This window comes from Oncorhynchus gorbuscha, linkage group LG09, assembly GCF_021184085.1.
Source record: "Oncorhynchus gorbuscha isolate QuinsamMale2020 ecotype Even-year linkage group LG09, OgorEven_v1.0, whole genome shotgun sequence".
Lineage (NCBI taxonomy): Eukaryota > Metazoa > Chordata > Actinopteri > Salmoniformes > Salmonidae > Oncorhynchus > Oncorhynchus gorbuscha.
In genome coordinates this window covers 32,968,355-32,995,072 of record NC_060181.1, presented here as the reverse complement: position 1 = coordinate 32,995,072, position 26,718 = coordinate 32,968,355, and the positions used below count along the sequence as shown (strand labels likewise).

The 26,718-nt window shown below is 42.6% G+C and overlaps 2 protein-coding genes across 2 annotated transcripts; both read left to right on the top strand.

Moving 5' to 3' along the window:
* Positions 1-6,545, top strand: LOC124043413 (splicing factor 3B subunit 4-like). Its single transcript, XM_046362002.1, has 6 exons — positions 1-148; positions 1,023-1,151; positions 1,510-2,052; positions 4,298-4,465; positions 5,789-5,950; positions 6,176-6,545. Exons 1-6 carry the CDS (start codon positions 115-117, stop codon positions 6,346-6,348), a joined length of 1,209 nt encoding a protein of 402 aa, XP_046217958.1. The 5' UTR covers positions 1-114; the 3' UTR covers positions 6,349-6,545.
* A 1,903-nt stretch (positions 6,546-8,448) lies between these two features.
* LOC124043412 (synaptic vesicle glycoprotein 2A-like) lies at positions 8,449-26,452 on the top strand. Its single transcript, XM_046362001.1, has 13 exons — positions 8,449-8,711; positions 14,292-15,066; positions 16,508-16,688; positions 18,487-18,638; positions 18,788-18,921; positions 21,351-21,440; positions 21,749-21,856; positions 22,119-22,207; positions 22,470-22,634; positions 22,822-22,955; positions 23,091-23,294; positions 23,514-23,673; positions 23,841-26,452. Exons 2-13 carry the CDS (start codon positions 14,466-14,468, stop codon positions 24,022-24,024), a joined length of 2,202 nt encoding a protein of 733 aa, XP_046217957.1. The 5' UTR covers positions 8,449-8,711; positions 14,292-14,465; the 3' UTR covers positions 24,025-26,452.
* The last annotated feature ends 266 nt before the right edge of the window (positions 26,453-26,718 follow it).

The window sequence follows — 26,718 nt, the reverse complement described above, 5'->3', positions numbered from 1 at the left end:
GCCCACCACTAGAGGGCGACTTGATCTAATTGCGTTCTTTGGTTTTGCCGGATATGTTTCTTGCCCATCAGATTAACAACTTCCGCATAACGCTGCCCTCACGCCGGATTTAACATGGCGGCGGGACCGATTTCGGAGCGCAACCAAGGTAGATTCGTCTTTATATTTTACTATAAACTTCATCAAATGTATCCATACGAGTAGTTTCCATTACATCTGAACCCATGGCCTGAAAATTATAGCTATAAATCTAGCTGAATGAAGACGCAACTAGCGATATGCCTTGTCTGTGTGACTCAATTCCATTGCCAAACAAAGCTCGTTTACAAGCCTACGTTTGCCATATGTACTGTAACAAGCTACATAGCTAGCTATGTATTTTTACGTCCTACCAGACTCGTCCGATTTGTCACTAAAGAATCTGCCGGGCTATGAATGGGTAGCTAGCGAGCTCAAGGCAGGGCCATATACCTAAATGGGACTGGCTCAAAGAGGGTAACATTAGCTAGCTGGACATGTTCCTAGCCTTGGTTGACTTCGCACGTTGGGCGCACACTATTTTTACATTCAGCAACATTTAAGTAATTCCGCAGATGCTCTTATCCAGAGTGATTTTTGTTAAATATATATATTTTTGTCACACACCGGATAGGTACAGTGAAACCGGCGACCTTTGGGTTACTGCTCTCAACCGTTAGGCTGCACCCTTCTTACCGTCCCTGTCTTTGGCAAAACTGCGCTCGTTTTGCAGGGTTTGTGGTCTTGAACCAAAGACGTAATGTAACTGCAGCGTATGCGTGGAAACTAGATTTAATGCATTCTTGTGCACTGCTCGGTAATGTAAGTAATGGGAACGGATATAGGATATAGCTTCCAAAATAGGAGAAGTGTTGCTAAAAACAGGTAACTGTATTCATTTCCGCACGTCTTGAAAATATCTTGTATGTCATGGGACCATAACAAGGTTTTATGTTTGGGCTTATACCCATCCACTTAATGTTTTGCTCTCTCTGTTACTTTAGATGCCACTGTGTATGTGGGTGGTCTGGATGAGAAAGTGGCAGAGCCACTGCTGTGGGAGCTCTTCCTACAGGCTGGGCCTGTGGTCAACACACACATGCCGAAAGACAGAGTCACGGGACAACACCAAGGTAAGTAACACACATACTCATAAACAACGCATTGGTAACAGAACGGACACATACCATCAGTAAGACCAACCAGATATGCTACACTTTGATATCTAACCCCAGGGTTTCTATCACATGGTGAGGTGGCACACTCATGTTTCAAAATAAGAACTGTGTACAACTAAAACTAGCCTATGCAAAGAAGACAGATCATTGTAGATTAGGTCTATGCTATAAAACCCATCACTTGTTGATGTCATGTCATTTTTGGAGACTCCTTTAGAGACAAATAGCATGTTTAAAAAAATGCTGATCAGAAATATAACCGTTAAAGTCTTATTGAATGTTATTCTTTCCTCTGTCCCCACCCCTTCATAAGGCTATGGCTTTGTTGAGTTCCTCAGTGAAGAGGATGCGGACTACGCCATCAAGATTATGAACATGATTAAACTATACGGAAAGCCCATCCGTGTCAACAAGGCCTCAGCGCACAACAAGAACCTAGATGTTGGCGCCAACATCTTCATCGGTAACCTGGACCCGGAGATTGACGAGAAACTCCTCTACGACACGTTCAGCGCCTTTGGGGTCATACTCCAGACGCCCAAGATCATGCGCGACCCGGACACTGGCAACTCCAAGGGCTATGCCTTCATCAACTATGCCAGTTTCGATGCCTCTGACGCGGCCATTGAGGCCATGAATGGCCAGTACCTGTGCAACCGACCAATTACAGTGTCATATGCCTTCAAGAAGGATTCCAAGGGCGAGCGGCACGGCTCGGCCGCTGAACGCCTCCTAGCTGCCCAGAACCCACTTTCGCAGGCTGACCGGCCGCATCAGCTGTTTGCAGATGCACCGCCTCCCCCCTCTGCGTCAACGCCTGTCCTCACCACCCTGGGACCCGGGATGCCCATGCCTGGTAAGTGTGTGTGTGCAAGTGTGTGCACCAGGGTTAAAGAATTTGATTTCAGCTTCATCAATCAAATTTATTTATAAAGCCCTTCTTACATCAGCTGATGTCACAAAGTGATGTACAGAAATCCAGCCTAAAACCCCAAACAGCAAGCAATGCAGATGTAGAAGCACGGTGGCTAGGAAAAACTCCCTAGAAAGGCCTGAACCAAGGAAGAGGCCGAGAGAGGAAACAGGCTATTGGGTGTGGCCAGTCCTCTTCTGGCTGTGCCGGGTGGAGATTATAACAGAACATGGCCAAGATGTGGCCAAATTTTCATATATGACCAGCAGGGTCAAATAATAATAATCACAGTGGTGTAAAGGGTGCAGCAGGTCAGCACCTCAGGAGTAAATGTCAGTTGGCTTTTCAGGGCCGATCATTCAGAGTATTTCTACCGCTCCTTCTGTCTCTAGAGAGTTGAAAACAGCAGGTCTGGGACAAGGTAGCATGTCCGGTGAACAGGTCAGGGTTCCATAGCCGCAGGCAGAACAGTTTAAACTGGAGCAGCAGCGAGAGAGAGCGCAAGCGAATATACTTAAATTCATACAGGACACTAGATAAGACAGGAGAAATACTCCAGATATAACAGACTGACCCTTGACCCCCGACAAACTACTGCAGCATAAATACTGGAGGCTAAGACAGGAGGGGTCGGGAGACACTGTGGCCCCGTCCAACAATACCCCTGGACAGGACCAACCAGGCAAGATATAACCCCACCTACTTTGCCAAAGCACAGCCCCAACACCACTAGAGAGATATCTTCAACCACCAACTTACTATCCTGAGACGAGGCCGAGTATAGCCCACATAGATCTCCCCCACGGCACAAACCCGAGGGAGGGGCGCCAACCCGGACAGGAAGATCACGTCAGTGACTCAACCCACTCAAGTGACGCAGCCCTCCTCGGGATAGCATGGAAGAGCGCCAGTGACTCAGCCTCTGTAATAGGGCTTGAGGCAAAGAATCACAGTGGAGAGAGGGGAACCAGCCAGGCAGAGACAGCAAGGGCGGTTCGTTGCCCCAGTGCCTTTCCGTTCACCTTCACACTCCTGAGCCAGACTATATAGGACCTACTGAAGAGCTGAGTCTTCAATAAATACTTAAAGGTCTGAGAGTCTGCGTCTCTCACATGGACAGGTAGACCATTCCATAAAAATTGAGCTCTATTAGAAAGCTCTATTAGAAAGTAGGCCTGCGTCTTGTGACCGTAGCGTACCTGTAGGTATGTACAGCAGGACCAAATCAGAAAAGATATGTAGGAGCAATTTTGGGGCTTCACCATGTTTCATCAAAATGTACAGCTGTGTGTCATCCGCATAGCAGTGAAAGTTAACATTGTTTCCAAATTACATAACCAAGAGGTAAAATATATAGTGAAATCAATAGTGGTCCTAAAACGGAGCCTTGTGGAACAACGAAATTGAGTTGATTTTTCGGAGGACAAACCATCCACAGAGACAAACTGATATCTTTCAGACAGATAAGATCTAGACCAGGCCAGAACTTGTCCGTGTAAACCCAAATTGGTCTCCAATCTCTCCAAAAGAATGTGGTGATTGATGGTATCAAAAGCAGCAATACGGTCTAGGAGCACGAGGACAGATGCATAGCCTCGGTCTGACTCCATTAAAAGGTAATTTACCACCTTCACATGTGCTGTCTCAGTGCTATGATGGGGTCTAAAACCAGACTGAAGCGTTTCGTATACATTTTGTCTTCAGGAAGGCAGTGAGTTGCGCAACAGCTTTTTTTTTTTGAATGGGAGATGCGATATAGGCTGTTTAGTTTTATATTTTCTGGGTCAAGGTTTGACTTTTTCAAGAAAGGCTTTATTACTGCCACTTTTAGTGAGTTTGGTACACATCCGGTGGATAGAGAGCCGTTTATTATGTTCAACATAGGGGGGCCAAGCACAGGAAGCAGCTCTTTCAGCAGTTGGAATAGGGTCCCGTATACAATATTTTGTGTGGGTACTTAGATAATCATATTGCCTTGTATAGTCATAGACTGTGCTCCGTAGATTTGTAAGAGTAAGAATGACAAAAATGTGATTTTCCTCACAATGTGAAAATGTTATGTTGGCTTCACAATTCCTCGACTATAACTTGTTCAGTAACACCAACACAACATTAAAACATCTACATCAAAATAATTTCAATTCAACTTTTTTTTTTTGCAATTTCTCTCTCTGATCTTAATTTCCAGGCATGCCCCCTCCTGGTGCCTTCCCTCCTGTGCCACCCCCTGGATCCATGCCTCCTGGCATGCCCCCCGGCATGCCCATGCCCCCAGCCCCAGGGACACCAGGACCCCAGGGAGGGGGCTCAGGCCCCCCACCCGGCCCGCCACCCTTCCACCAGGGCATGCACCCGGGTAAGTCACTCACCCTGACCATATATTTGAATTGAGTACCACAGTCAGGAAAAGCTTGCCCAGATTGTTAAACATTGGAGTTCAAATTGTAGTGTGTGAAATTTTAAGCTACTGCTATTTCTGGTAAGGAAAGAGAACATGTGTGTGATGAGGTGCATTAATACACTACATGGCCAACATCTCATTCCAAAATGTTGGGCGATTATGCCTGGCTCGCAGACTTTGTTCCAATTCATCCAAAAGGTGTTTGAGGTCTTGGCTCTGTGCAGGCCAGTCAAGTTTTGCCACACCAATCTCGTCAAGAGATTTCTGTAGGCCTCGCTTTGTGCATGGTGGCATTGTCATGTTGAAACAGGAAAGGCCTTCCCCAAACTGTTGCCACAAAGTTGGAAGCACAGAATCATCTACAATATCACTGTAGCGTTAAGATTAGAATATCACTGTAGCGTTAAGATTTCCCTTCCCCGGAACTAAGGGGCCTAGCCTAACCATGAAAAACAGCCACAGACCTTTAATCTTCCTCCACCAAACTTTACCGTTGGCACTATGCATTCAAGCAGGTAGCGTTCTCCTGGCATCCGCCAATCCCAGATTAGACCTTCAGACTGCCAGATGGTGAAGGGTGATTCATCACTCCAGAGAGTGCGTTTCCACTGCTCTAGAGTCCAATGGCTGCAAGCTTTACACCTCTCCACCCAAGGCTTGGCTTTGCCATGATGATCTTAGGGTTGAGCTTCATGAAGCTCCCGACGAACAGTTATTGTGCTGACGTTGCTTCCAGAGGCAGTTTGGAACTCGGTAGTGAGTGTTGCAACCGTGGATGCTTACACGCTTCAGTACTCGGTGGTCCCATTCTGTAAGTTTGACTGGCCTACCACTTCGCAGCTGAGCCGTTGTTGCTCCTAGACATTTCCACTTCACAATAACAGCACCTACAGTTGACTGGGCAGCTCTAGCATGTCAGAAATTTGACCAACTGGTTTGTTGGTAAGGTGGCATCCTATGATCTTGCCACATTGAAAGTCACTGACCTCTTCAGTACGGGTCATTCTTCTGCCAATGTTTATCTATGGAGATTGCATGGCAGTGTGCTCGATTTGATAGACCTGTCAGCAACGGGTGTGCATCAAATAGCCTTATCCTCTCATTTGAAGAGTTTCCCATATACTTTTGGCCATGTAGTGTATATGCAGTCATGCTTGCATGAATTTTACGTATGGGTGGTCCCAGGAATCGAACTCACTGTCCTGGCGTTGCAAGCGCCATGCTCTACCAACTAAGCAACTGAGGACCACCACCAATTATATTGTTCATGTCCAACAGGAATGCCCCAGATGTCTATGCACCCTCATGGCCATCCCCCAGGTATGGTGCCTCCACCGGGCCCCCCAGGATCCAACCAGCACCGGGCGCCTCCACCCCCCGGCATGCCCCCTCATCCACACATGGGCATGCCACCGAGAGGGCCCTATGGGCATCCCATGGGTAAGTGCTGTGCCTTCACAAGGCTAGGGGTCAATTCAACTCAATACAGTTCAGTAGTTGAATAATTAATTGCCTGACTTATTTGTCTAAAGGGACACAAAGACATTTATAAATTTTATGGATATCCAAGAGGTTTGTTTCCTGATATCCTTGTTGTAATGTGCTGCTGTATGAGATTCTATATAATTGTGTGAATCCCTTCTCCCTCTCCCCCCACCCACACAGGTCACCCCATGCATCCAGGCATGAGAGGACCCCCTCCTCCCATGCCCCCACCGGGCTACGGTGGTGGTCCCCCTCGTCCGCCTCCGTTTGGCTTCCAGAGGGGGCCACCAATGCCACCGAGGCCACCCGGTGGCCCACCTCGAGGCCCCATGAGAGGACCAATGCCCCCATAGACTACGGAGGACCACAGCAAGGCGCATGACCATGCTTTCATTTAGCTCTTTTAAAAATTGATTTATATTCTTTGATTTCTATTCTAGTACAATTTGGAGACCTGGTGTAGCTCCATTTAATTTTTTTTTGTTTTTACATTTTCTTCACTGTACAGAACCGAACAAAGGTTCGGAATAAAGGTTTTTAATACAACAAATTGGGTCTTTCAATTGATGTCAAGTGATTTCAGTTTTCTTAGATGATGCATGTTCTGAATTAAATCTCATGTCAATTAACTTGTGCTTTCCTAGTACAAACATAAGACACAGCATGTAGTTGGTCTCCTCAATAGGTTAGAAACTCCAAATGTGATCAAAAGGCCAGTCGTTTGAGACTGTTGGTAGCCAGGAAGAAAGGTGAGGCATGTCCATAATGACAAGATGAATGAGAAGGTTATGTTTTGACCAGACAAAGCACAAGTCAGTTGACAGGTTCCAGACCAAATAGAAAATAAAACTTATTCGCCTATATAAACCTTAAGTATTTTTTTATAAACCCCCAAATACAATGTTGCTATAGGTGGTGCCTTGATGGAAAGCTTTGAGTGGATTACAAATGTATATGCTTCCAAACTAGAAGAAAACATCTGTGCTGCCTCCATGTTGAATGTGGTTCTCACTCAGTCTGTTGCCATGGTTATTGCAGATACCACTTGTCTGATGTAGTGGGTTATGGAGGAGGATGTATAGGGCTGCATAATCCTACTCTGATATTTTAAGCCATTTTTGATCATTTAAATTAATATTGATTCTTGAAGATTAAAATTGGTTGATACCACCAAACCCCAGTTGAAATCGGCTGAAAATGTGTGTTCAGAATGATCAGAATTGGACACAAAGTTAATTGTGAATGGACCCAACCTAGCTTAACCATGGAGACAGGATATTAAGTGTATCAGGCCAAACCTAGGTCAACAACAAGAAAACAAGGTTGAGGTAAAATGTCTTCTGGTCATGAGAACCTTCCAGGGGTTACTTCCGGGTCCAGGGTATCAGTTTTTTTTTTTTTTAGGTATGCACTCATTTCACACCACTTCGATAAAGTTACGACCGGAAGTGATTTTCATAGCAGGGTAGGAGAGCTTTTTTGTTGTTGCTAACTCTTTTCCTAAACTTAACCTCGGTCTGCTAACCTCCTGCAAAAAAATAACATTCCAGTGGTAGCTTTATCAAAGTGGCGTGAAAAAAGTGTTTCTCTGTTTTTTTTTAGGTGGATAATGTTCCCTTACATAATGAATGAGACTTATTGTACCTATCCTGACCTATGATATTTACATTTGAATTATTAAGCAGTTATGAGTTTTAACACGTGCAAACGAAGAGGCTTAAAACCCTATATTATATTGGTAAATTAAACCCCCCTTAAAAATATGTTAGCTAACTGATATGTTAAATAATTTAAGCTTACTGGCTTACTGGTTTCTTCAGCATCTTGTCTATGATGTCATTATGTGGAATGGACCAGTGGTTGGCATAGAAACAGGAGCAGGTGTGTGTGTGGGGGGGGCACTTTGATATTCAACTCAGGGAGACATGTTCTGCTACATGGAAAACATTGTTTCAGATATCTCTTATGAATATGCCTGTTGATTAGGGATAACTATGGGTCATTTTTCAACTATATATATTTTTTTTACAGATCATATCGAAGCTGTTCTATGCGAACATTGAATTGGAGCAGAGTAATACAAATATTGGTAACTTAAGTGTAGGCTATCACTGAAAGGGAGGCAATTCCTAATATATACTATATACTATACATGTTTGCATGCGCGGTAAATATAATTTTAATTTAGAGTATGTAGACCTAATACAGCCAAAGCCTATCATACATTAGTTCGTATTGAAACAAACATACCATCATTTTATGAATATAAATAGGCTACACGTCATGGTTGCTTGCTTTCACATGTAGGCTACACATGATTCGAATAGTGTGTGGGATGATGAGAGGGTGTGGTAGGCAACATCTAAACAAAATGGATGTTTATACTTTCAAATGGTTTGAAATACGGGTTAAGATAAATAATTCACTTGAGAACCACTATAGCACCAATAAGATAGACCGTGGCATGGTGCGTGAATGGTCTATTTATGCCTAGGACCAAAAATGTTCGATTGGGGGGAGGGGATCCACGATGCTACGTTTGGTACCCACTGAGGTGGGTACCTTCTTGGTTCTCGCTTCACGCTTCCTCTTCAGTCAGTTGGGTTACGGGGCGCCTATCCACGTTTGAGCAGCAGCAGCAGCAGCATCAAACGTACTGTCATCCTGTGGACACAATTCAAGCTGGGGATATAGTGAAAGTCAAATCATAATTACGGTGAGATGATGCTGTTACCTTTAATAAAATGAAACTCATCAAATTAGTTATAATTAGCCTACATAAGCCTAACGTTACCCGGTTGTTATCTGGATGTGCGTGTATCCCAAAAGATCTTGCGCACGGGCCACGATTTTAGGGTGTGAAAATCATCTTGCGTTTTATTGAAATGCAGCCTATCTATTTATGCGTCGATTCAGACTCAAATTGTGGATGTTCTTATTGCCTATTTTACATGACAGTATCCTGTCTAACATTATATCCACATCATCCCGCAGCCCTGCGTAAAAATGCAGTCACGACAATGCCATATCTCTTCAAATAATACGATTGGAACTGCGTTCGGTTTAAAAAGATTATTTTTTACCGAAAATAATATGTTGAATATTGAATTTAGATCAACAATTCTGCTAATTGCTTTAAGTCCGTTGTAAAAGACGCGCTGCTTTTGTTGTACTGAGTTAAATATTTAATTATTGGATACCCCTAAATAAATTATATTACTAGCATACTATCTTAATTTTCGCAGTCGTATTGCCTTGTGTTTTGACAAATGTGTTATAATTTTGCAAGTGTCCTTCACGAAGGCGATTCATCGTGATTGTGTTGGTGAGGGGGATGGTAAGGGGGGATTCCGTGTCGACTGAATGACAACCGTCCGTAATGTTATTGGCAGACAATTTCTGACATAATAAACGTACATGTGTAACCTTGCAAAGATCTCAGATGGACCATCATATTGAGGTCGAATTAAAGCCGCGCTACTTTTGGCAAGCCAATACATGTGCATGCTTTGCCTCCATATGACGACCTTGTCTCAGATGGCGCCATTTGTTGCTAATGTTCAACGGGTTTACTGTTTCCCTTACCAAATACATATTTCCTTGACCATTAAAATAATCATGCCTGCACAACATAATTAGGATATATAGTGCCTGTAGATTTAGATTTTTTGGCATGCAGAGGCGTCATGCCCGGTGGCACGTGTCCCCACAAGTTTGTAAAAAAATATGATATTTTTTCTTATATTTTCTTCTCTGTAATACTACAAGGCACAGACATTTGTTGAAGTTGGCTTTAGTTAGCATTGATAGGTTCCCAATTTCTCATAACTATCTACCAAGAAGCCGTTGCAGGCTATATATCAAGTTGGAGTAGCTAGCTTGTCTATCTATTTTAGCTGGTATGCCTGGTGGCAAGGTTGGTAGACTTTAGAAAAGCAAGAAATAACTAAATAAGACTCACATTCCTTTCGATCTTTTACCCAGGCCACCCAATGAACTTGTCAAGGGGACGTTGGACTGTTGGGACTGACAGTCACAGGGCCTCTGGTTCAGGTCATGGTCGGACTACCCCCTTGAATTTGTCACCTTCATGTGAGAAGTGGGATGGCACCCCAGTGCAGCCATTAGGAGTGTTCTATGGTGTTAGGGAATCACTAGGGTAAAGTACTGGGACGCCAGGAAAGCGGGGTTTGCACTTTAGGACCAATATGTGTTAAAGTGAGTCTTGTCCCCATCTCTGACCCCACATGTGCAACCGTGTGGACGTTACTGACTAAAATATAGTATATCTGATGTGTATATTTACAGTGACAGTGTTTTTCTAAATACATGGATGTGTTGTCATTGCTGTACCCAGTTTCATCCTTACTCTTGCTGCTTTTGGCAGGCACCTCTTAGGCTAATGGGTCACCCAGTGGCTCTTTAATCATGTTGTCTGCCACCCTGTTGTCAGGAAGGAATTCCCTGAAGAAGGCTCTCCTCTCTCTCTCAAGTTCTATCTCCCCCTTTTTCAATGTATCTCTTCCATTCTGTCTGTGCATTGTATCACGTCCTGTCTCACTTCCTTTGCTTTCTTCCTCCCTCTCACTCTCACTCTCTAGATGTGTCTCTCCCCTCCCATCTGCTCACAGTCTCGAACCTCCCAAAGCTTTGAAATCAATCTGATTCTCTGAACACAGTATTGATGCAAAAAGTTCATCCTCTCACTCCTGCACTATTGTTTTCCCTTCGTATAATCCCAACACATGACATCATCCTCATTAACCATTTAAAGCAGGCACCGCTTTAAACACCCCAAAATGGCATTATAGGTAAAGAAGAGCATTAGAGCATTAGAGCTTATCTCCAGTCCAGCTGTTTCAACAAAATACATATAGTTACTGGGTTTCAGCCTTGTACAATGGGCTTTTGGTATTTTGTTGTCAAGGAAAATGTGTCCACGTCCATAGATTGAGATAATAATGAATTGTAAAAAGCAGAAAGATCAAATGACAAGGACATACAGCCCATCCCCCTGGGAAGCCAGTTCAAAATATTGCATTTGAAGCTCAGTTACAATTTGACTGACCCATTTGATTCTGTAACAAATTTAAATTCTTGTATCAACACATCTGTACATCATTGTCTTACAAAATCCAATGCTATACTAATAAATGCTATATTTATTTGTTTCACATTTAGAGAAAGAGACTATTGCACGTTTACCGCTGTGATAGGCAGACATACTGTAGATAAAAGGCTCCCAAATAATATTGTTATCGGTGATGTTGATTGTATCAAAATATTCCCACCTTCTCTAATGGTGGCCACTATTTTAAATCTGACTTTGGGGAACAGGAAACTGTATCTCAGCGTATGTACAGTGCATTCGCAAAGTATTCAGACCCCTTGATTTTTTTCCACATTTTGTTACGTTACAGCCATATTCTAAAATGGATTCAATTGTTTTTTTCCCCCTCATCAATCTACACACAATACCCCATAAAAACAGGTTTTTAGACATGTTTACAAATGTATTAAAAATACACAACTGAAATATTACATTTACATAAGTATTCAGACCCTGTATTCAGAATGGGGAGCGTTGATGCACAGCTATTTTCAGGTCTCTCCAGAGATGTTCGGTTGGGTTCAAGTCCGAGCTCTGGCTGGCCCACTCAAGGACATTCAGAGACTTGTTGCAATGCCGCTTCTGCGTTGCCTTGGCTATGGGCTTGGGGATGTTGTCCTGTTGGAAGGTGAACCTTCGCCCCAGTCTGAGGTCCTGAGTGCCCTGCAGCAGGTTTTCATCAAGGATCTCTCTGTACTTTAATCCGTTCATCTTTCCCTCGATCCTGACTAGTCTCCCAGTCCCTACCGCTGAATAACATCCCCACAGCATGATTCTGCCACCACCATGCTTCACCGAAGGGATGGTGCCAGGTTTCCTCCAGACGTGACACTTGGCATTCAGGCCAAAGAGTTCGATCTTGGTTTCATCAGACCAGAGAATCTTGTTTATCATGTCCTGAGTTCTTTAGGTGCCTTTTGTCAAACTCCAAGAGGGCTGTCATTTGCCTTTTACTGAGGAGTGGCTTTTGTCTGGCCACTCTACCATAAAGGCCTAATTGGTGGAGTGCTGCAGAGATGGTTGTCCTTCTGGAAGGTTCTCCCATCTCCACAGAGGAATTCTGGAACTCTGTCAGAGTGACCATTGGGTTCTTGGTCAACTCCCTGACCAAGGCCCTTCTCCCCAGATTGCTCAGTTTGGCTGGGCTGCCAGCTCTAGGAAGTGTCTTGGTGGTTCCAAACTTCTTCCATTTAAGAATAATGGCGGCCACTTTGTTCTTTGGTATCTTCAATGCTGTAGACATTTTTTGGTACCCTTCCCCAGATCTGCTCTCGAGTGGCGCAGCTGTCTAAGGCACTGCATCTCAGTGGTAGAGGTGTCACTACAGACACCCTGGTAAGAATCCAGGCTGTATCACAACCGGCCGTGATTGGGAGTCCCATAGGGTGGCGCACAATTGGCTCAGTGTCGTCCAGTGTAGGCCGTCATTGTAAACAAGAATTTGTTGTTAACTGACTTTCCTAGTTAAATAAAGGTCTCTAAATCATGTCTCTGAGCTCTACAGACAGTTCCTTAGACCTCATGGCTTGGTTTTTGCTCTGACATGCACTGTCAACTGTGGGACCTTAAATAGACAGGTGTGTGCCTTTCCAAATCATTTCCGACCAATTGAATTTACCACAGTTGGACTCCAATCAAGTTGTAGAAACATCTCAAGGATGATCAATGGAAACAGGATGCACCTGAGCTCAATTTAGAGTTTAATAGCAAGGGTCTGAATACTTATGTAAATAAGATATTCATGTTTTTAATTTGAATACATTTGCAAACATTTATTTAAAAAAATATATATATCTTTGTCATTATGGAGAATTGTGTGTAGATTGATGAAAATATATATACACTACTGTTCAGAAGTTTGGGGTCACTTAGAAATGTTCTTGTTTTTGAAATAAAAGCACATTTTTTGTCCATTAAAATAACATCAAATTGATCAGAAATACAGTGTAGACATTGTTAATGTTTTAAATGACTATTGTAGCTGGAAACTGCTGATTTGTAATGGAATATATCCACAGGCGTACAGAGGCCTCCTGTGTTCCAATGGAATGTTACATTTACATTTACATTTAAGTCATTTAGCAGACGCTCTTATCCAGAGCGACTTACAAATTGGTGCATTCACCTTATGACATCCAGTGGAACAACCACTTTACAATAGTGCATCTAAATATTTTAAGTGTTACTTTATCCTATCCTAGGTATTCAAAGAGGTGGGGTTTCAGGTGTCTCCGGAAGGTGGTTATAAAATTTTATAATTTTAAAAGGCTAATTGATCAATAAAAAAAACTTTTGAAATTATGTTAGCACAGCTGAAAACAGTGAACAGGCGACTCCGGAATGCTGGCATTCTAGGAAGAGTTGCAAAGAAAAAGACATATTTCAGACTGGCCAATAAAAATAAAAGATTAAGATGGGCAAAAGAACACAGACACTGTACTGAGGAACTCTGCCTAGAAGACCAGCATCCCGGAGTCACCTCTTCACTAAGTGTTATCCACATTTTACAGGCTTTTTACTTCAAGTATGGTCGATTCTGCATCTTAACATGTGAGAACGGCCATTTTCAAATAAAGCAATATAAGTCAAAAGCAACATTGTTTGTGCATTGCAATAATACACACTTGGATTCATACTCTTAATTTATATTATTTCAAATGTCCAATCCATATGTTTGAAAAAATATTGCTTTTGACTTATCCATGAATCCACAGTCCACTAGGAATTGCTGCTACCCTTCTCAGTATGTCCCTGCTATAGTTTCCCTGGTGTTGAGTGTTTATCAGATGGACACCAGACACAATATGTCAACAGGAGAACAGTAAGCCATTCCTAATCAGTTCAGAGAGTGCAAATTGAGATAAGATGCTGCTTGGCAACTGCTTAGAAATACTCTCCCCCTAGCAACAGTAACAGGCTTACTCATTTATTGAGCATTATAGAGATGGAATGGCACTTAAAGGGGCAATCTGGGATTTGCAAAACAACAAATTGCAACCCACCACTTGTTTTGATGAAGAGCTGAGGGATGGAGCTATGGATGCAAGGACTCCATTCGATCACAATTATGGTTTCAAACATGTTTTAAACTATACGGTATTTGTTTACAATTATATTGACCCTAACCCTGATTCTGAAGTATGGTCCATGTGACTGACAATGTGTTTGCTCTTTCCCTCTGTATAGGAGCTGTCCATCACAAAGCAGGCCCTGTGATCCAATTCAGCTCAACTCTCCGCCACCCTGTTGAGGGTAAACTGGAACGCTACCTGACAGAAACACTCCCCAGAGATTCCTGAGTTCACAACCTACTTTTCAGGTGATAAACCCCTGCCTTTGAAATTCCTCAACACTTCAATAATGGAGGACGGCTATCAGAACAAGACAGCCTTTATAAAGGGCGCCAAAGACATTGCGAAAGAGGTCAAGCGCCAGGCGGCCAAGAAAGTGGGCCGCGGTGTGGACAAGATGACCGACGAGTACAGCAAACGCTCCTACGCCCGCTTTGAGGAAAACGACGACGATGACTACCCTGTAGTGCCTGGGGGGCAGGACGGTGGTTACTACCGGGGCGACAGCCAGGCAGCCAATGACGAGGAAGGTGGCCACAGCGACTCCACAGAAGGTCACGACGAAGACGACGAGATCTACGAGGGCGAGTACCAGGGCATTCCCCGCGCTGACTCGAGCAAGGCTGCTGACGGCCTAGCAGGGGGAGATGGGCAGCAGTTCAGGGACATGGCTCAGTTTGAGGGGGAAAGGCGGAAGGATCAAGAAGAGCTAGCCCAGCAGTACGAGACCATCCTGCAGGAGTGTGGCCATGGGAAGTTCCAGTGGACCCTCTACTTTGTGCTGGGGCTGGCGCTCATGGCAGACGGTGTGGAGATCTTCGTAGTGGGCTTTGTGCTCCCCAGCGCCGAGAAAGATATGTGTCTGTCAGAGGAAAGCAAGGGCATGTTGGGTAAGTGTGACCCTTAAACTGTGTCTTTTTAACTGATTTGATTGATTTACATGCTAGGTAAGTGAACCCTTACCTTTTTTCGGAGCGTGTTGAAGACTGTATTTCTCTGATCGAGTGTCATATGCGGGGGGATTTATCGGTCCCAATGCAAATTCAATTAAACCCTGTCGCTCTGCGGTAAATCATGCTCTGCAGCTTGCTTTGATCTTGTCTCTCGGACACGTCTGTCTGTCTCCTGACACGTTCCTTCCTCTTCCGCTGACAGGGAGTTCATTCTCACATAAAAGGGAAAACCATCTATAAATAGCCTCCTCCATCCCACACCTCCCCCTTTCACTGCCCTTGAGCTTTGTGTGTGTGTGTGTGTGTGTGTGTGTGTGTGTGTGTGTGTGTGTGTGTGTGTGTGTGTGTGTGTGTGTGTGTGTGTGTGTGTGTGTGTGTGTGTGTGTGTGTGTGTGTGTGTGTGTGTGTGTGTGTGTGTGTGTGTGTGTGTGTGTGTGTGTGTGTGCCTGTTTGTGCCTGTTTGTGTGTCTGTGAGTGTATGACGGTGTGTGTATGTATCTGCCTGTTTGTGTGTCTGTGAGTGTATGACGGTGTGTTTGTGTATTCTGCCTGATTGTGTGTCTGTGAGTGTATGACGGTGTGTGTGTGTGTGTATCTGCTTGTTTGTGTGTGTGTGTGTCTGTGTGTGTGTGTGTGTGTGTGTGTGTGTGTGTGTGTGTGTGTGTGTGTGTGTGTGTGTGTGTGTGTGTGTGTGTGTGTGTGTGTGTGTGTGTGTGTGTGTGTGTGTATCTGCCTGTTTGTGTGTCTGTGAGTGTATGAAGGTGTCTGCCCACACACATCTAACCGCAGGTTTACACAAGCAATTGGTAGATAGCACAAATGCAAATCTTTGGGGGGGGGGGGGGGGTACATTGCAAGACAGTCATTTATGTGAGTCTCAAAATGTGAGGGATTTACCGTAGAACTTGGAACCCAAACCAATCAGATGAGCATTCTTGCATCGTTATTTTGTTAATTGATTGCACCCAAATTGGCCATTTCAATATGTAGGATTCATATAATATAAACGTTTGACCGTTTATTTTGATTCCTCATGTCCAACTCATTGTTAGAAAAAAGTTAGGTACTATATTTATTCAATATAATATGAATCCTATACATTTCAATGGCAATTTGGGTGCAATCAATTAGTATAACTTCAAAGAGGTCAAATGATATTTCAACAAAATAATGTTGCAGGAATGCAAATTTTATCTGTTTCTAACAACAGAAACGATTTCAGAACAATCTGAGATGGGTGGGTGTCGAAATCCTCTTGTGCTTTTTGAGGTGAAACGACCCAACGTTGTTGTGCCCAAGGTTAGCAAATAAAGCAGCTGTATGCACAGGTCTGATTGAAACATGAATCTCTCTCATTGTCTCTCTCCGTCCTCTGCAGGTCTGATTGTTTATCTGGGAATGATGGTCGGGGCATTCGTGTGGGGTGGGCTCGCTGACCGGATCGGCCGACGACAGTCCCTTCTCATCTGTCTCTCCATCAACAGTGTCTTCTCCTTCTTCTCCTCCTTTGTTCAGGGCTACAGCACCTTTCTCTTATGCAGACTACTCTCTGGTGTTGGGTAAGATTCTGAAAACTGATGGATGGTGAATGAGTGACAAACAGATGCAGGTGGGCTTAAGGGCTTTTTAATATTGTTGCAGTGCCTTCAGAGAGTATTCACACCCCTTGACTTTTTCCACATTTTGCTGTGTTGAAGTCTGAGTTGAAAATGGATTAAATTGAACATTTTTGTCATCGGCCTACACACACTAGCCCATAATGTCAAAGTGGAACTATGTTTTTGGAATTTTTTACAAATGAATAAAAAATGAAAATCTGAAATGTCTTGAAATGAAATGTATTCAACCCCTTTGTTATGGCAAGCCTAAATAAGTTCAGGGGTAAACATTTTCTTAACAAGTCACATAATAAGTTGCATGGACTCACTCTGTGTGCAATAATAGGGTTTAATAGTATTTATAAATGACTACCTCATATCTGTACCCCACACATACAATTATCTGTAAGGTCCTTCAGTCGAGCAGTGAATTTCCAGCACAAATTCAACCACAAAGACCAGGGAGGTTTTCCAATGACTCGCAAAGAAGGGCACCTATTGGTAGATGGGGGGAGCATACGTTGAATATCTCTTTGAGCAAGGTGAAGTTATTACTTACACTTTGGATGGTGTATCAATAAACCCTGTCACTACAAAGATACAGGTGTCCTTCCTAACTCAGTTGCCAAAGAGTTAGAGAACCGCTCAGGAATTTCACCATGAGACCAATCAATGGTGACTTTAAAACAGTTACAGAGTTTCATGTCTGTGATAGGAGAAAACTGAGGATGGATCAACAACATTGTAGCTACTCCTCAATACTAACCTAAATGAAAGAGTGAAAATAAGGAAGCCTGTATAGATTCTTTTCTTTCAAAACATGCATCCTGTTTGCATTAAGGCATTAATGTAAAACTGCAAAAAATGTGGCAAAGAAATTACCTTTCTGTCCTGAATACAAAGCATTATGTTTGGGTCAAATCCAACACAACACATCACTGAGTACCACTCTTCATATTTTCAAGCATTGTGGTGGCTGCATCGTGTTATTGGAATGCTTGTTATTTAGGATAAAGATAAACCGAATAGAGCTAAGCACAGGCAAAATCCTAGAGGAAAACCTACTTTGGTTTGCTTTCCTACAGACACTGTGAGACAAATTCACCTTTTTAGCAGGACAACCTAAAACACAAGGCCAAATATACAGTGGAGTTGCTTAACAAGATGAATATTCCTGAGCAATCTAGTTACAGTTTCGTCTTGAAAATCTATGGCAGTACTTGAAAATGGCTGTCTAGCAGTGATCAACAACCAACTTGACAGAGCTTGAAGAATTGTAAAATGAGTAATGTGCAAATATTTTACAATCCAGGTTTGCAAAGCTCTTAGATACTTACCCAGAAAGACTATGAGCTGTAATCACTGCCAAAGGTGATTCTAACATGTATCGACTCAGGGGTGTGAATACTTATGTAAATGAGATATTTTGTATTTCATTTTCCCCAAATTTGCAAAAATGTCTAAAAACATGTTTTCACTTTGTCATTATAGGGTGTGTTGATGGTTGAGAAAAAATATATATTTGAATTCAGGCTGCAACACAACATAATGTGGAATAATTCAAGGGGTATGAATACTTTCTGAAGGCACTGTTAATAATTAGGAGAGTTAGATTTTCTTGGTTTTAATGCTAAGAATGACCTTTCATCCCAATAGCACCATCTCGGAAGCTTTGTAGCACTCCTACCAACAAACATGATCTTCAAGTTTGATTTAATTTAACCTCCAGTGGTTTGTTTCTCTATGCTAATCCTTTCAGGATCGGTGGTTCCATCCCCATTGTGTTCTCCTACTACTCAGAGTTTCTGGCCCAGGAGAAACGTGGGGAGCACCTCAGTTGGCTCTGCATGTTCTGGATGATTGGTGGCATCTATGCCTCAGCTATGGCATGGGCCATCATCCCACACTATGGTGAGTAGCCTATGGCGGGAATTCAACCGTCACGGATATGGCCCCAAAAGCCCTCAAAGTGCCTTACCATAAAGTTGTATCTAGTGATTACACAGGGATACAGTTTGTGCTTCGTCCCATTTCTCTCTCTCTGCTTCCTCTCCTCCCAGGCTGGAGTTTCCAGATGGGCTCTGCGTACCAGTTCCACAGCTGGCGTGTGTTCGTCCTGGTGTGTGCATTTCCCTCTGTTGCGGCTATTGCTTCTCTCACCACCATGCCAGAAAGCCCTCGCTTCTTCTTAGAGGTAAGCAACGGTCGCTTTCTCACAAGTCCATATAGAAGCAGTTTACCCAAGTCCAATTCTGACCTCAATAATTTGATGCCTAATATATCATTACCTGAGTTGGCTATTGAACAGCAGTAAAAATAGGCAGATCATACCTTTAAAAGGCACAATCTGGGATATTGTTCATTTAGTATTTTCAATTCTTCAGATTTACAGTGCATTCGGAAGGTATTCAGACCCCTTTTCTTTATTCAGACTGTTTCCACATTTTGTTACCCTACAGCCTTATTCTAAAATGTATTCAATAAAAAATGTTCCTTATCAATCTACACACAATACCCCATAATGACAAAGCAAAAACAGGTTTATAGACATTTTTGCAAATGTATTCAAAAAACAAACAAAAAACTGAAGTATTCAGACCCTTTGCTATGAGACTCGAAATTGAGATCAGGTGCATCCTATTTCCATTGATCATCCTTGAGATGTTTCTACATCTTGATTGGCGTCCATCTGTGGTAAATTCAATTGATTGGACATGATTTGGAAAGGGGCACACAGCTGTCTATATAAGGTCCCACAGTTGGCAGACCATGTCAAAGCAAACACCAAGCCATGAAGTTCAAAGAATTGTTCCTAGAGAGCCGAGACAGGATTGTGTCGAGGCCTACATACAATAGTCCATAATGTCAAAGTGTAATTAGGTTTTTAGAATTTTTTACAAAATAATAAAAAATGAAAAGCTGAAATGTCTTGCGTCAATAAGTATTCAGAACCTTTTTTGTTGCAAGCCTAAGTAAGTTCAGGAGTAAATATTTTCTTAACAAGTCACATAATAAGTTGTATGGAATCAATCTGTGTACAATAATAGTTTAGCATGATTTTTCAATGACTACTTCATCTCTGTACCCCACACATGCAATTATCTGTAAGGTCCCTCAGTGGAGCAGTGAATTTCAAACACAGATTTAACAACAAATACCAGGGAGGTTTTCCAATGCCTCGCAAAGAAGGGCACCTATTGGTAGATGGGGGGGTGGCATACGTTTAATATCTCTTTGAGCATGGTAAAGTTATGAATTACACTTTGGACGTAATCAATACACCCTGTCACTACAAAGATACAGGTGTCCTTCCTAACTCAGTTGCCAAAGAGTTAGAGAACCGCTCAGGAATTTCACCATGAGACCAATCAATGGTGACTTTAAAACAGTTACAGAGTTTAATGGCTGTGATAGGAGAAAACTGAGGGTGGATCAACAACATTGTAGCTACTCCTCAATACTAACCTAAATGAAAGAGTGAAAATAAGGAAGCCTGTGTAGATTTTTTTTCTTCAAAACATTAAAGTAAAACTGCAAAAAATGTGGCAAAGAAATTAACTTTCTTTCCTGAATACAAAGCGTTATGTTTGGGGCAAATCCAACACAACGCGTCACTAAGTACCACTCTTCATATTTTCAAGCATTGTGGTGGCTGCGTCATGTTATTGGAATGCTTGTTATTTAGGATAAAGATAAACCGAATAGAGCTAAGTACAGGCAAAATCCTAGAGGAAAACCTGCTCCAGTTTGCTTTCCTACAGACACTGTGAGACAAATTCACCTTTCAGCAGGGCAACCTAAAACACAAGGCCAAATATACAGTGGAGTTGCTTACCAAGATGACATTGAATAAGTATTATGATCCTGAGTGATCTAGTTACAGTTTCGTCTTGAAAATCTGTGACAGTACTTGAGCTTGAATAAACAGAGGAGCTCTAGAGTTTCTCTGTGGAGATGGGAGAAGGAGTGGCTTCGGGACAAGTGTCTGAATGTCCTTGAGTGGCCCAGCCAGAACCTGGACTTGGGCCCAATCGAACATCTCTGGAGAGACCTGAAAATAACTGTGCAGCGATGCTCCCCATCCAACCTGACAGAGCTTAAGGATCTGCAGAGAAGAATGGGAGAAACTCCTCAAATACAGGTGTGCCAAGCTTGTAGCATCATACCCAAGAAGAATCAAGGCTGTAATCACTGCCAAAGGTGCTTCAAAAAAGTACTGAGTAAAGGGTCTGAACAGTTACGTAAATTCAAATTATTGCACATTTGTTTTGCGAACATTTCTGTAAACCTGTTTTTGCTTAGTCATTGTGGGGTATTATTTGTAGATTGATGAGGGGGAAAAAACGATGGAATCCATTTTAGAATAAGGTAACAAAATGTGGAAAAGTCAAGAGGTCTGAATACTTTGTGAATGAACTGTCCACATTGATTTTGGAGCTTCGCACTACTTACTCTACTAGCATAACCCAAAATATAAGGTTTTATTCCAAATTCATGGAAATGATATTAAGGCACATTACAGTAAACCCTTAGATACTTCACACAGACATGATGTTTCACAATACTCGTGATGTGTTTCGACTGTGCGTGTTTTTGATGAACTATGCGATCATTTCCCAACAGAACGGCAAACACGACGAAGGCTGGATGATTCTGAAACAAGTTCACGACACCAACATGAGAGCAAAGGGACACCCAGAGAAGGTGTTTTCTGTGAGTATGTCTGAGACAAATATGTAAAGCCTTTGAATTGAAAGGTTCTTCTGCAGAAAGGGTTTCTGAAGTTGTATTGTCCTGTCCTAGCTGTTTATTTCTGTGTGACCTCGTCCCCAGGCTGGAAGTATGTGATGAGACTATTACTTGTTTACTGCATATGCTTGACCTACTCTTTTTTGGTACATTTTTTTACCACTCCAAATGGGAATTTCCCTCACAGGAAAATGGAGTTGTTCTAATCTGACCTAATGTACACCATGTACTGCATACAGATGAGTTGAAAATGGAAGGTATTGTTTCCCCAGGTCACCACCATCAAGACTGTAAAGCAGATGGATGAGCTGGTGGACATGGGTGGAGACATATCAACTTTGAGACGCTATAAATTGAAGCTGACCAGCCTATTCCACCAGGTAAGAGTCATGTTTAAGATCCTATACAGGTATGAAAATATGATGGTTTTATGTGTATATATTTTATATTTCACATAGTATATGTTCATTTACTGTATGAGACTGCATAGATTATGTATGCCTCTCAGCAGGCGTTTTATCCGAAACGACCAAAGCCCAATTTATGCTAAGTTAGTTTTATAGTGTGTTTTTGTGTTTTTAAACCGACTCAGCTGTAAAAACCTAGGTGCATATCTTAGTACTTTTCTGTGGGTTGCTATAGGTGCGGAGTAACTTCTTGGCCATCTTCAATCCAGAGTACAGAAGGACCACCTTCATGATGATGGCTGTCTGGTTTACCATGTCGTTCAGGTAGCAGAACCAGGGCCATGACCTTAGTTGTTATCAGCGGCCTGTGCACGAACCGGTTCTTTTCTGATCAATCAGAAAGCTCAAGAAATGTTTTATCATTTCAAATCTAAAAAAGGTTCTAAAAGATCATGTCTCCTGCCATCTTAACAGGCCGGCCATTGAGGTTCATACTTATCTCAACTGATTTCAACATAGTGAAAAATGAAGAAACGTAAACATGTTTATTTGGTTGAACCACTTTTGTATTTTACTTCTCCCCCAGCTACTATGGGCTGACAGTGTGGTTCCCTGACATGATCAAGTACATCCAGAAGCAGGAATATGCCTCGCGCACCAAGTTCTTCACCAAGGAGCGAGTGGAGCATGTCACTTTTAACTTCACCTTGGAGAACCAGGTGCACCGCCAAGGACAGTACTTCAACGACAAGTCAGTCCTCATGATATTACACAGAACTTTGTGAATTTGCAATATGCCTTTCTGTATCTAATCAGGAATGGTTAACTGTGCTGGCCTTAATTTCACAACTATGCAATGGACACTCATTTTGTAGTCGACTCTAATACAGCTGGGCCGTTAAATACAAGGTCTTTCTAACTTTACCGTTGTCCGCAAGGTTCATGAACCTTAAGATGAAGTCCATGGTGTTTGAGGACTCAGTGTTTGAGGAGTGCTACTTCGAGGACATCACCTCTAGCAGAAGCTTCTTCAGAAACTGCACCTTTATCGCAACTCTCTTTTACAATACAGGTAAAGACTCTCCCAAAACAAGAAGCATAAAACGATATAGCGTAGAGCTTAGGATATTGCCTAGCATTGAACTGGGCCAGTATCCTACCCGTGGCCCCTTCTTGACACCTGTCTTGCTTTCAATTCTCTTGTCAGACTTGTTCCAGAACAGAATCATCAACAGCAAACTGGTAAACAGCACCTTCCTACACAACAAGGAAGGCTGTCTGCTGGACTTCACTGATGACAACAACGCCTACATGATCTACTTTGTCAGTTTCCTGGGCACATTGGCCGTGTTGCCCGGCAACATTGTGTCAGCCCTGCTGATGGACAAAATTGGACGTCTGAGGATGTTGGGTATGTCTCGTCTTCATTCATGTGTTTTTAATGCTTTATACAACATTCAAAGAAAAGGTGCTTCTTGTGAGATTATACATCTGATGATACATGACCCATGCAGGCTTTACTATACCACAGTATTTCATGATTAGCCTACTACAGAAAGAGCCCTTATCTTTGATTTTTTTTTCTCTCTCTCTCTCTTTCTCTTCGCCCTCAATCTCTTTTCCTACACAGCGGGATCAAGTGTCATATCTTGTGTCAGCTGTTTCTTCCTGTCATTCGGCAGTACCGAGTCGGGAATGATCGCCCTCTTGTGTCTCTTCGGCGGCATCAGCATAGCTTCCTGGAATGCCCTGGATGTGTTGACTGTGGAACTGTACCCCTCGGATAAAAGGCAAGCGCACCTACCTCACATTTTTTTTTTAAAGTGTTACAGCTCCTTCTTGCCCAGTGAATAAAGGGGTATCTTATGCAGTTGGATTTATTGAAAACATATTTACGTTTTCATGTTAAGTTCTGAGAAGTTACTCTGCCAATTTCCATGATCTTCTCTTTTTTTAGGACAACTGCATTTGGCTTCTTAAATGCCCTTTGCAAGCTGGCTGCTGTCCTCGGCATAAGCATCTTCCAGTCCTTCGTAGGCATCACCAAGGCTGTGCCCATCTTGTTCGCTGCGGGCGCGCTCGCAGCTGGCAGTTTCCTGGCTCTAAAGCTGCCTGAAACACGGGGCCAGGTTCTGCAGTAGCACAATTCACCACCAGAAGGCAGAAGAGTGTAGCTGCAGTGGCCACATTGCAACCAGGGCCCGACCAACCATACAATCTCAGCCCATTAAACACCAAAAAACTGACTGTCATCAGCCGTATCACAACAGTCCCAGATTACTGAGAGAGAAAAAATGAGGATAGCATTATACTTCAAATGCTGATGTAACACATTTAGCCTGCACAGACTAGCTGACATCTTCACCACAGCGTAAAAAAGCACATTGGGTTTTCTTTCTAAGAGATCCTACAGGTTAGACGGAATGAAATCCTGCCAACACAGATAGAAGTTTATAGCCCACTGCCAAAGGATGCAAAGATACTGCTTGATAGCTGCAATGCTTAATGGGGATAGATTGATCATAGATACTTCCCAACAAAAGAGATCAAACATCTATACACCCTTAATTCATCCTAGCATCCGTAGCTGACCATCATGCCATTCAAAAAGGTTACAGATGCGCTCCAATAGATTGCTTTCACTGTAACTTAGCTTCCTGCTGAAAAAAAGCGGAGCTCAAATGAATACTTGAATATTAAATTGATGTTTTTCAGCTTTGGCTGATTATAATAGTGGTGAATCATACTTCAAAGCTTCTTGTCCTTTGTAATCTGAATGGACTTGATGAGTGAAAGCCGTATGATTAGAAGCCCATTGGTTGATCAGCCTATTGCTTGCATCTTATATCCTCTGTCCTTTAGGATCTGTGGGGAAGAAAGGACAGGATCATTGTCATTTAAATCTCTTATTGGCTTCCTCTGAAAGAGAATATTACAAACAATATTTCCCTTACCAGGTGACATGCACCAAGCTCCCTGCTTCAAAATAATGATATATATTATTTGTTCAAACTTGGCATTGATACTAGTTATTTTATCATATAGACAACAGACAACATGTGTGTTGAAGGTATATTGTAAGTATTGAAATAATGACATGACCAATAACTGGTCAATATTTGAGTTTATTTATTGATGGCAATTTGACGGGATCATTTTTTTAGTTTTATATTTGTATTTATTATGGATCCCCATGCACACTAAACAATTACTGTATTTATTATGGATCCCCATGCACACTAAACAATTACTGTATTTGTTGTTCTGCATCAGATTTACTTCAAGCAGTGAAATACTGCATATGTCTAAATCATTTTATGTTGTGTTATGTATGAGGGAGATGGAGAAAGAGTTACATCATATGTATCCTGTATGGTTTTGTAATTGGTTCTATGAGACCTCTGGGGCACTCATTCATGTACATTGATCTACATTGATAAAGTGCATCATTAGGATCCTGTAAAGATATTGGAACGCCAGACAAAGACGAGTAAATAGGATGACAACCTATTTAACACATCAGTGGAGATATCTGTTCATTTTTGAAAATCTCGGATATTTTTACTTTAAAATAACGAATACATCAATGAGCCCAGGATTACAACTCATGTTTCCTGCTTATCACATAGTGGTCTTATGCTCTCTGCATCAGCATTCCATTTAGCTAAGGCCAACATTTGCCCCGCTCTCTGCTGTCTATCAAGGCATACCGAACATTATACCTAGGAGGACCGAAGTCGGCCTGTTCAGTCGCCAAGCAATGCAGGATTAATGAAGCACAAGTGAATCCATATACACTGTTACGAAGCACATTAGCCTTCAGTCATACGGCTCATGTGAATATAGCAACTAGTCACTCACAGATTCATTTGAAGGGCTCAATTAAATGCAAACTGTATTTTTTCCCCCACCGTAATTATAAACACTATTTTCCCTGTGATAAGAAATGTACAAATGTACTTTTTCAGAGCGACTTACAATGTACAATTTATTGCCCCCCCCCCCAAAAAAAAAATGATCCCTTCAGAGGGAGGGCATGTACGTTGGCAAGGCAGGCTTGGTTGAATCTGGCCCTTTGTTGATTATTATGTGCTTACTTGTCACCATGTCCACGCCATCCCTTTTCATCTTTGTGTCACAAGTGTGGTGACAATCAGTGAGAGAGCTGATCTCTCCATTGCTCAGCTGTAGTGTGAGTGGTGATATCTGACTGCAGGGAGATTGGGCCTGTGGGATTTCTCTGTTGCTGTGTGCTTGGTACAAGTGCCGTGTCTGATGTGGTACTGGAATTATTTCTTCAAATCGGATCTCTTTAGTGTTGCGTATGTCTGTATGTGACATCTATTGTTATTTGTGTGTGCACATAACTGACACATTTGTTCTAGACCTTAGTGTGTTTGAGTGAGTTTGCGACAGATACGTGTAAAACAATGTGTGTCGATTGAATTTGTGATCTCTGTTGTGCTCTCTTTGTGTGACTGCGTGCATGTGTGAGTGTGTGTGTGTGTGACTGCGTGCGTGTGTGTGTGTGTGTGTGTGTGTGTGTGTGTGTGTGTGTGTGTGTGTGTGTGTGTGTGTGTGTGTGTGTGTGTGTGTGTGTGTGTGTGTGTGTGTGTGTGTGTGTGTGTGTGACTGCGTGCATGTGTGAGTGTGAGTGTGTGTGTGACTGCGTGCATGTGTGTGTGTGTGACTGCGTGCATGTGTGAGTGTGTGTGTGTAACTGCGTGAGTGTGTGTGTGTGTGTGTGTGTGACTGCGTGCATGTGTGAGTGTGTGTGTGTGACTGCGTGCATGTGTGAGTGTGTGTGTGTGTGTGTGTGACTGCGTGAGTGTGTG

Coding starts and splice junctions, on each gene's coding strand:
- LOC124043413 (XM_046362002.1), top strand. CDS start 115: ATGGCGGCGGGACCGATTTCGGAGCGCAACCAAG. Junction 1,152..1,509: donor AGTCACGGGACAACACCAAG/GTAAGTAACACA, acceptor CCCCTTCATAAG/GCTATGGCTTTGTTGAGTTC. Junction 5,951..6,175: donor GCCCTATGGGCATCCCATGG/GTAAGTGCTGTG, acceptor CCACCCACACAG/GTCACCCCATGCATCCAGGC.
- LOC124043412 (XM_046362001.1), top strand. CDS start 14,466: ATGGAGGACGGCTATCAGAACAAGACAGCCTTTATAAAGGGCGCCAAA. Junction 18,922..21,350: donor GCCCTCGCTTCTTCTTAGAG/GTAAGCAACGGT, acceptor ATTTCCCAACAG/AACGGCAAACACGACGAAGG. Junction 22,635..22,821: donor GGACAGTACTTCAACGACAA/GTCAGTCCTCAT, acceptor GTTGTCCGCAAG/GTTCATGAACCTTAAGATGA.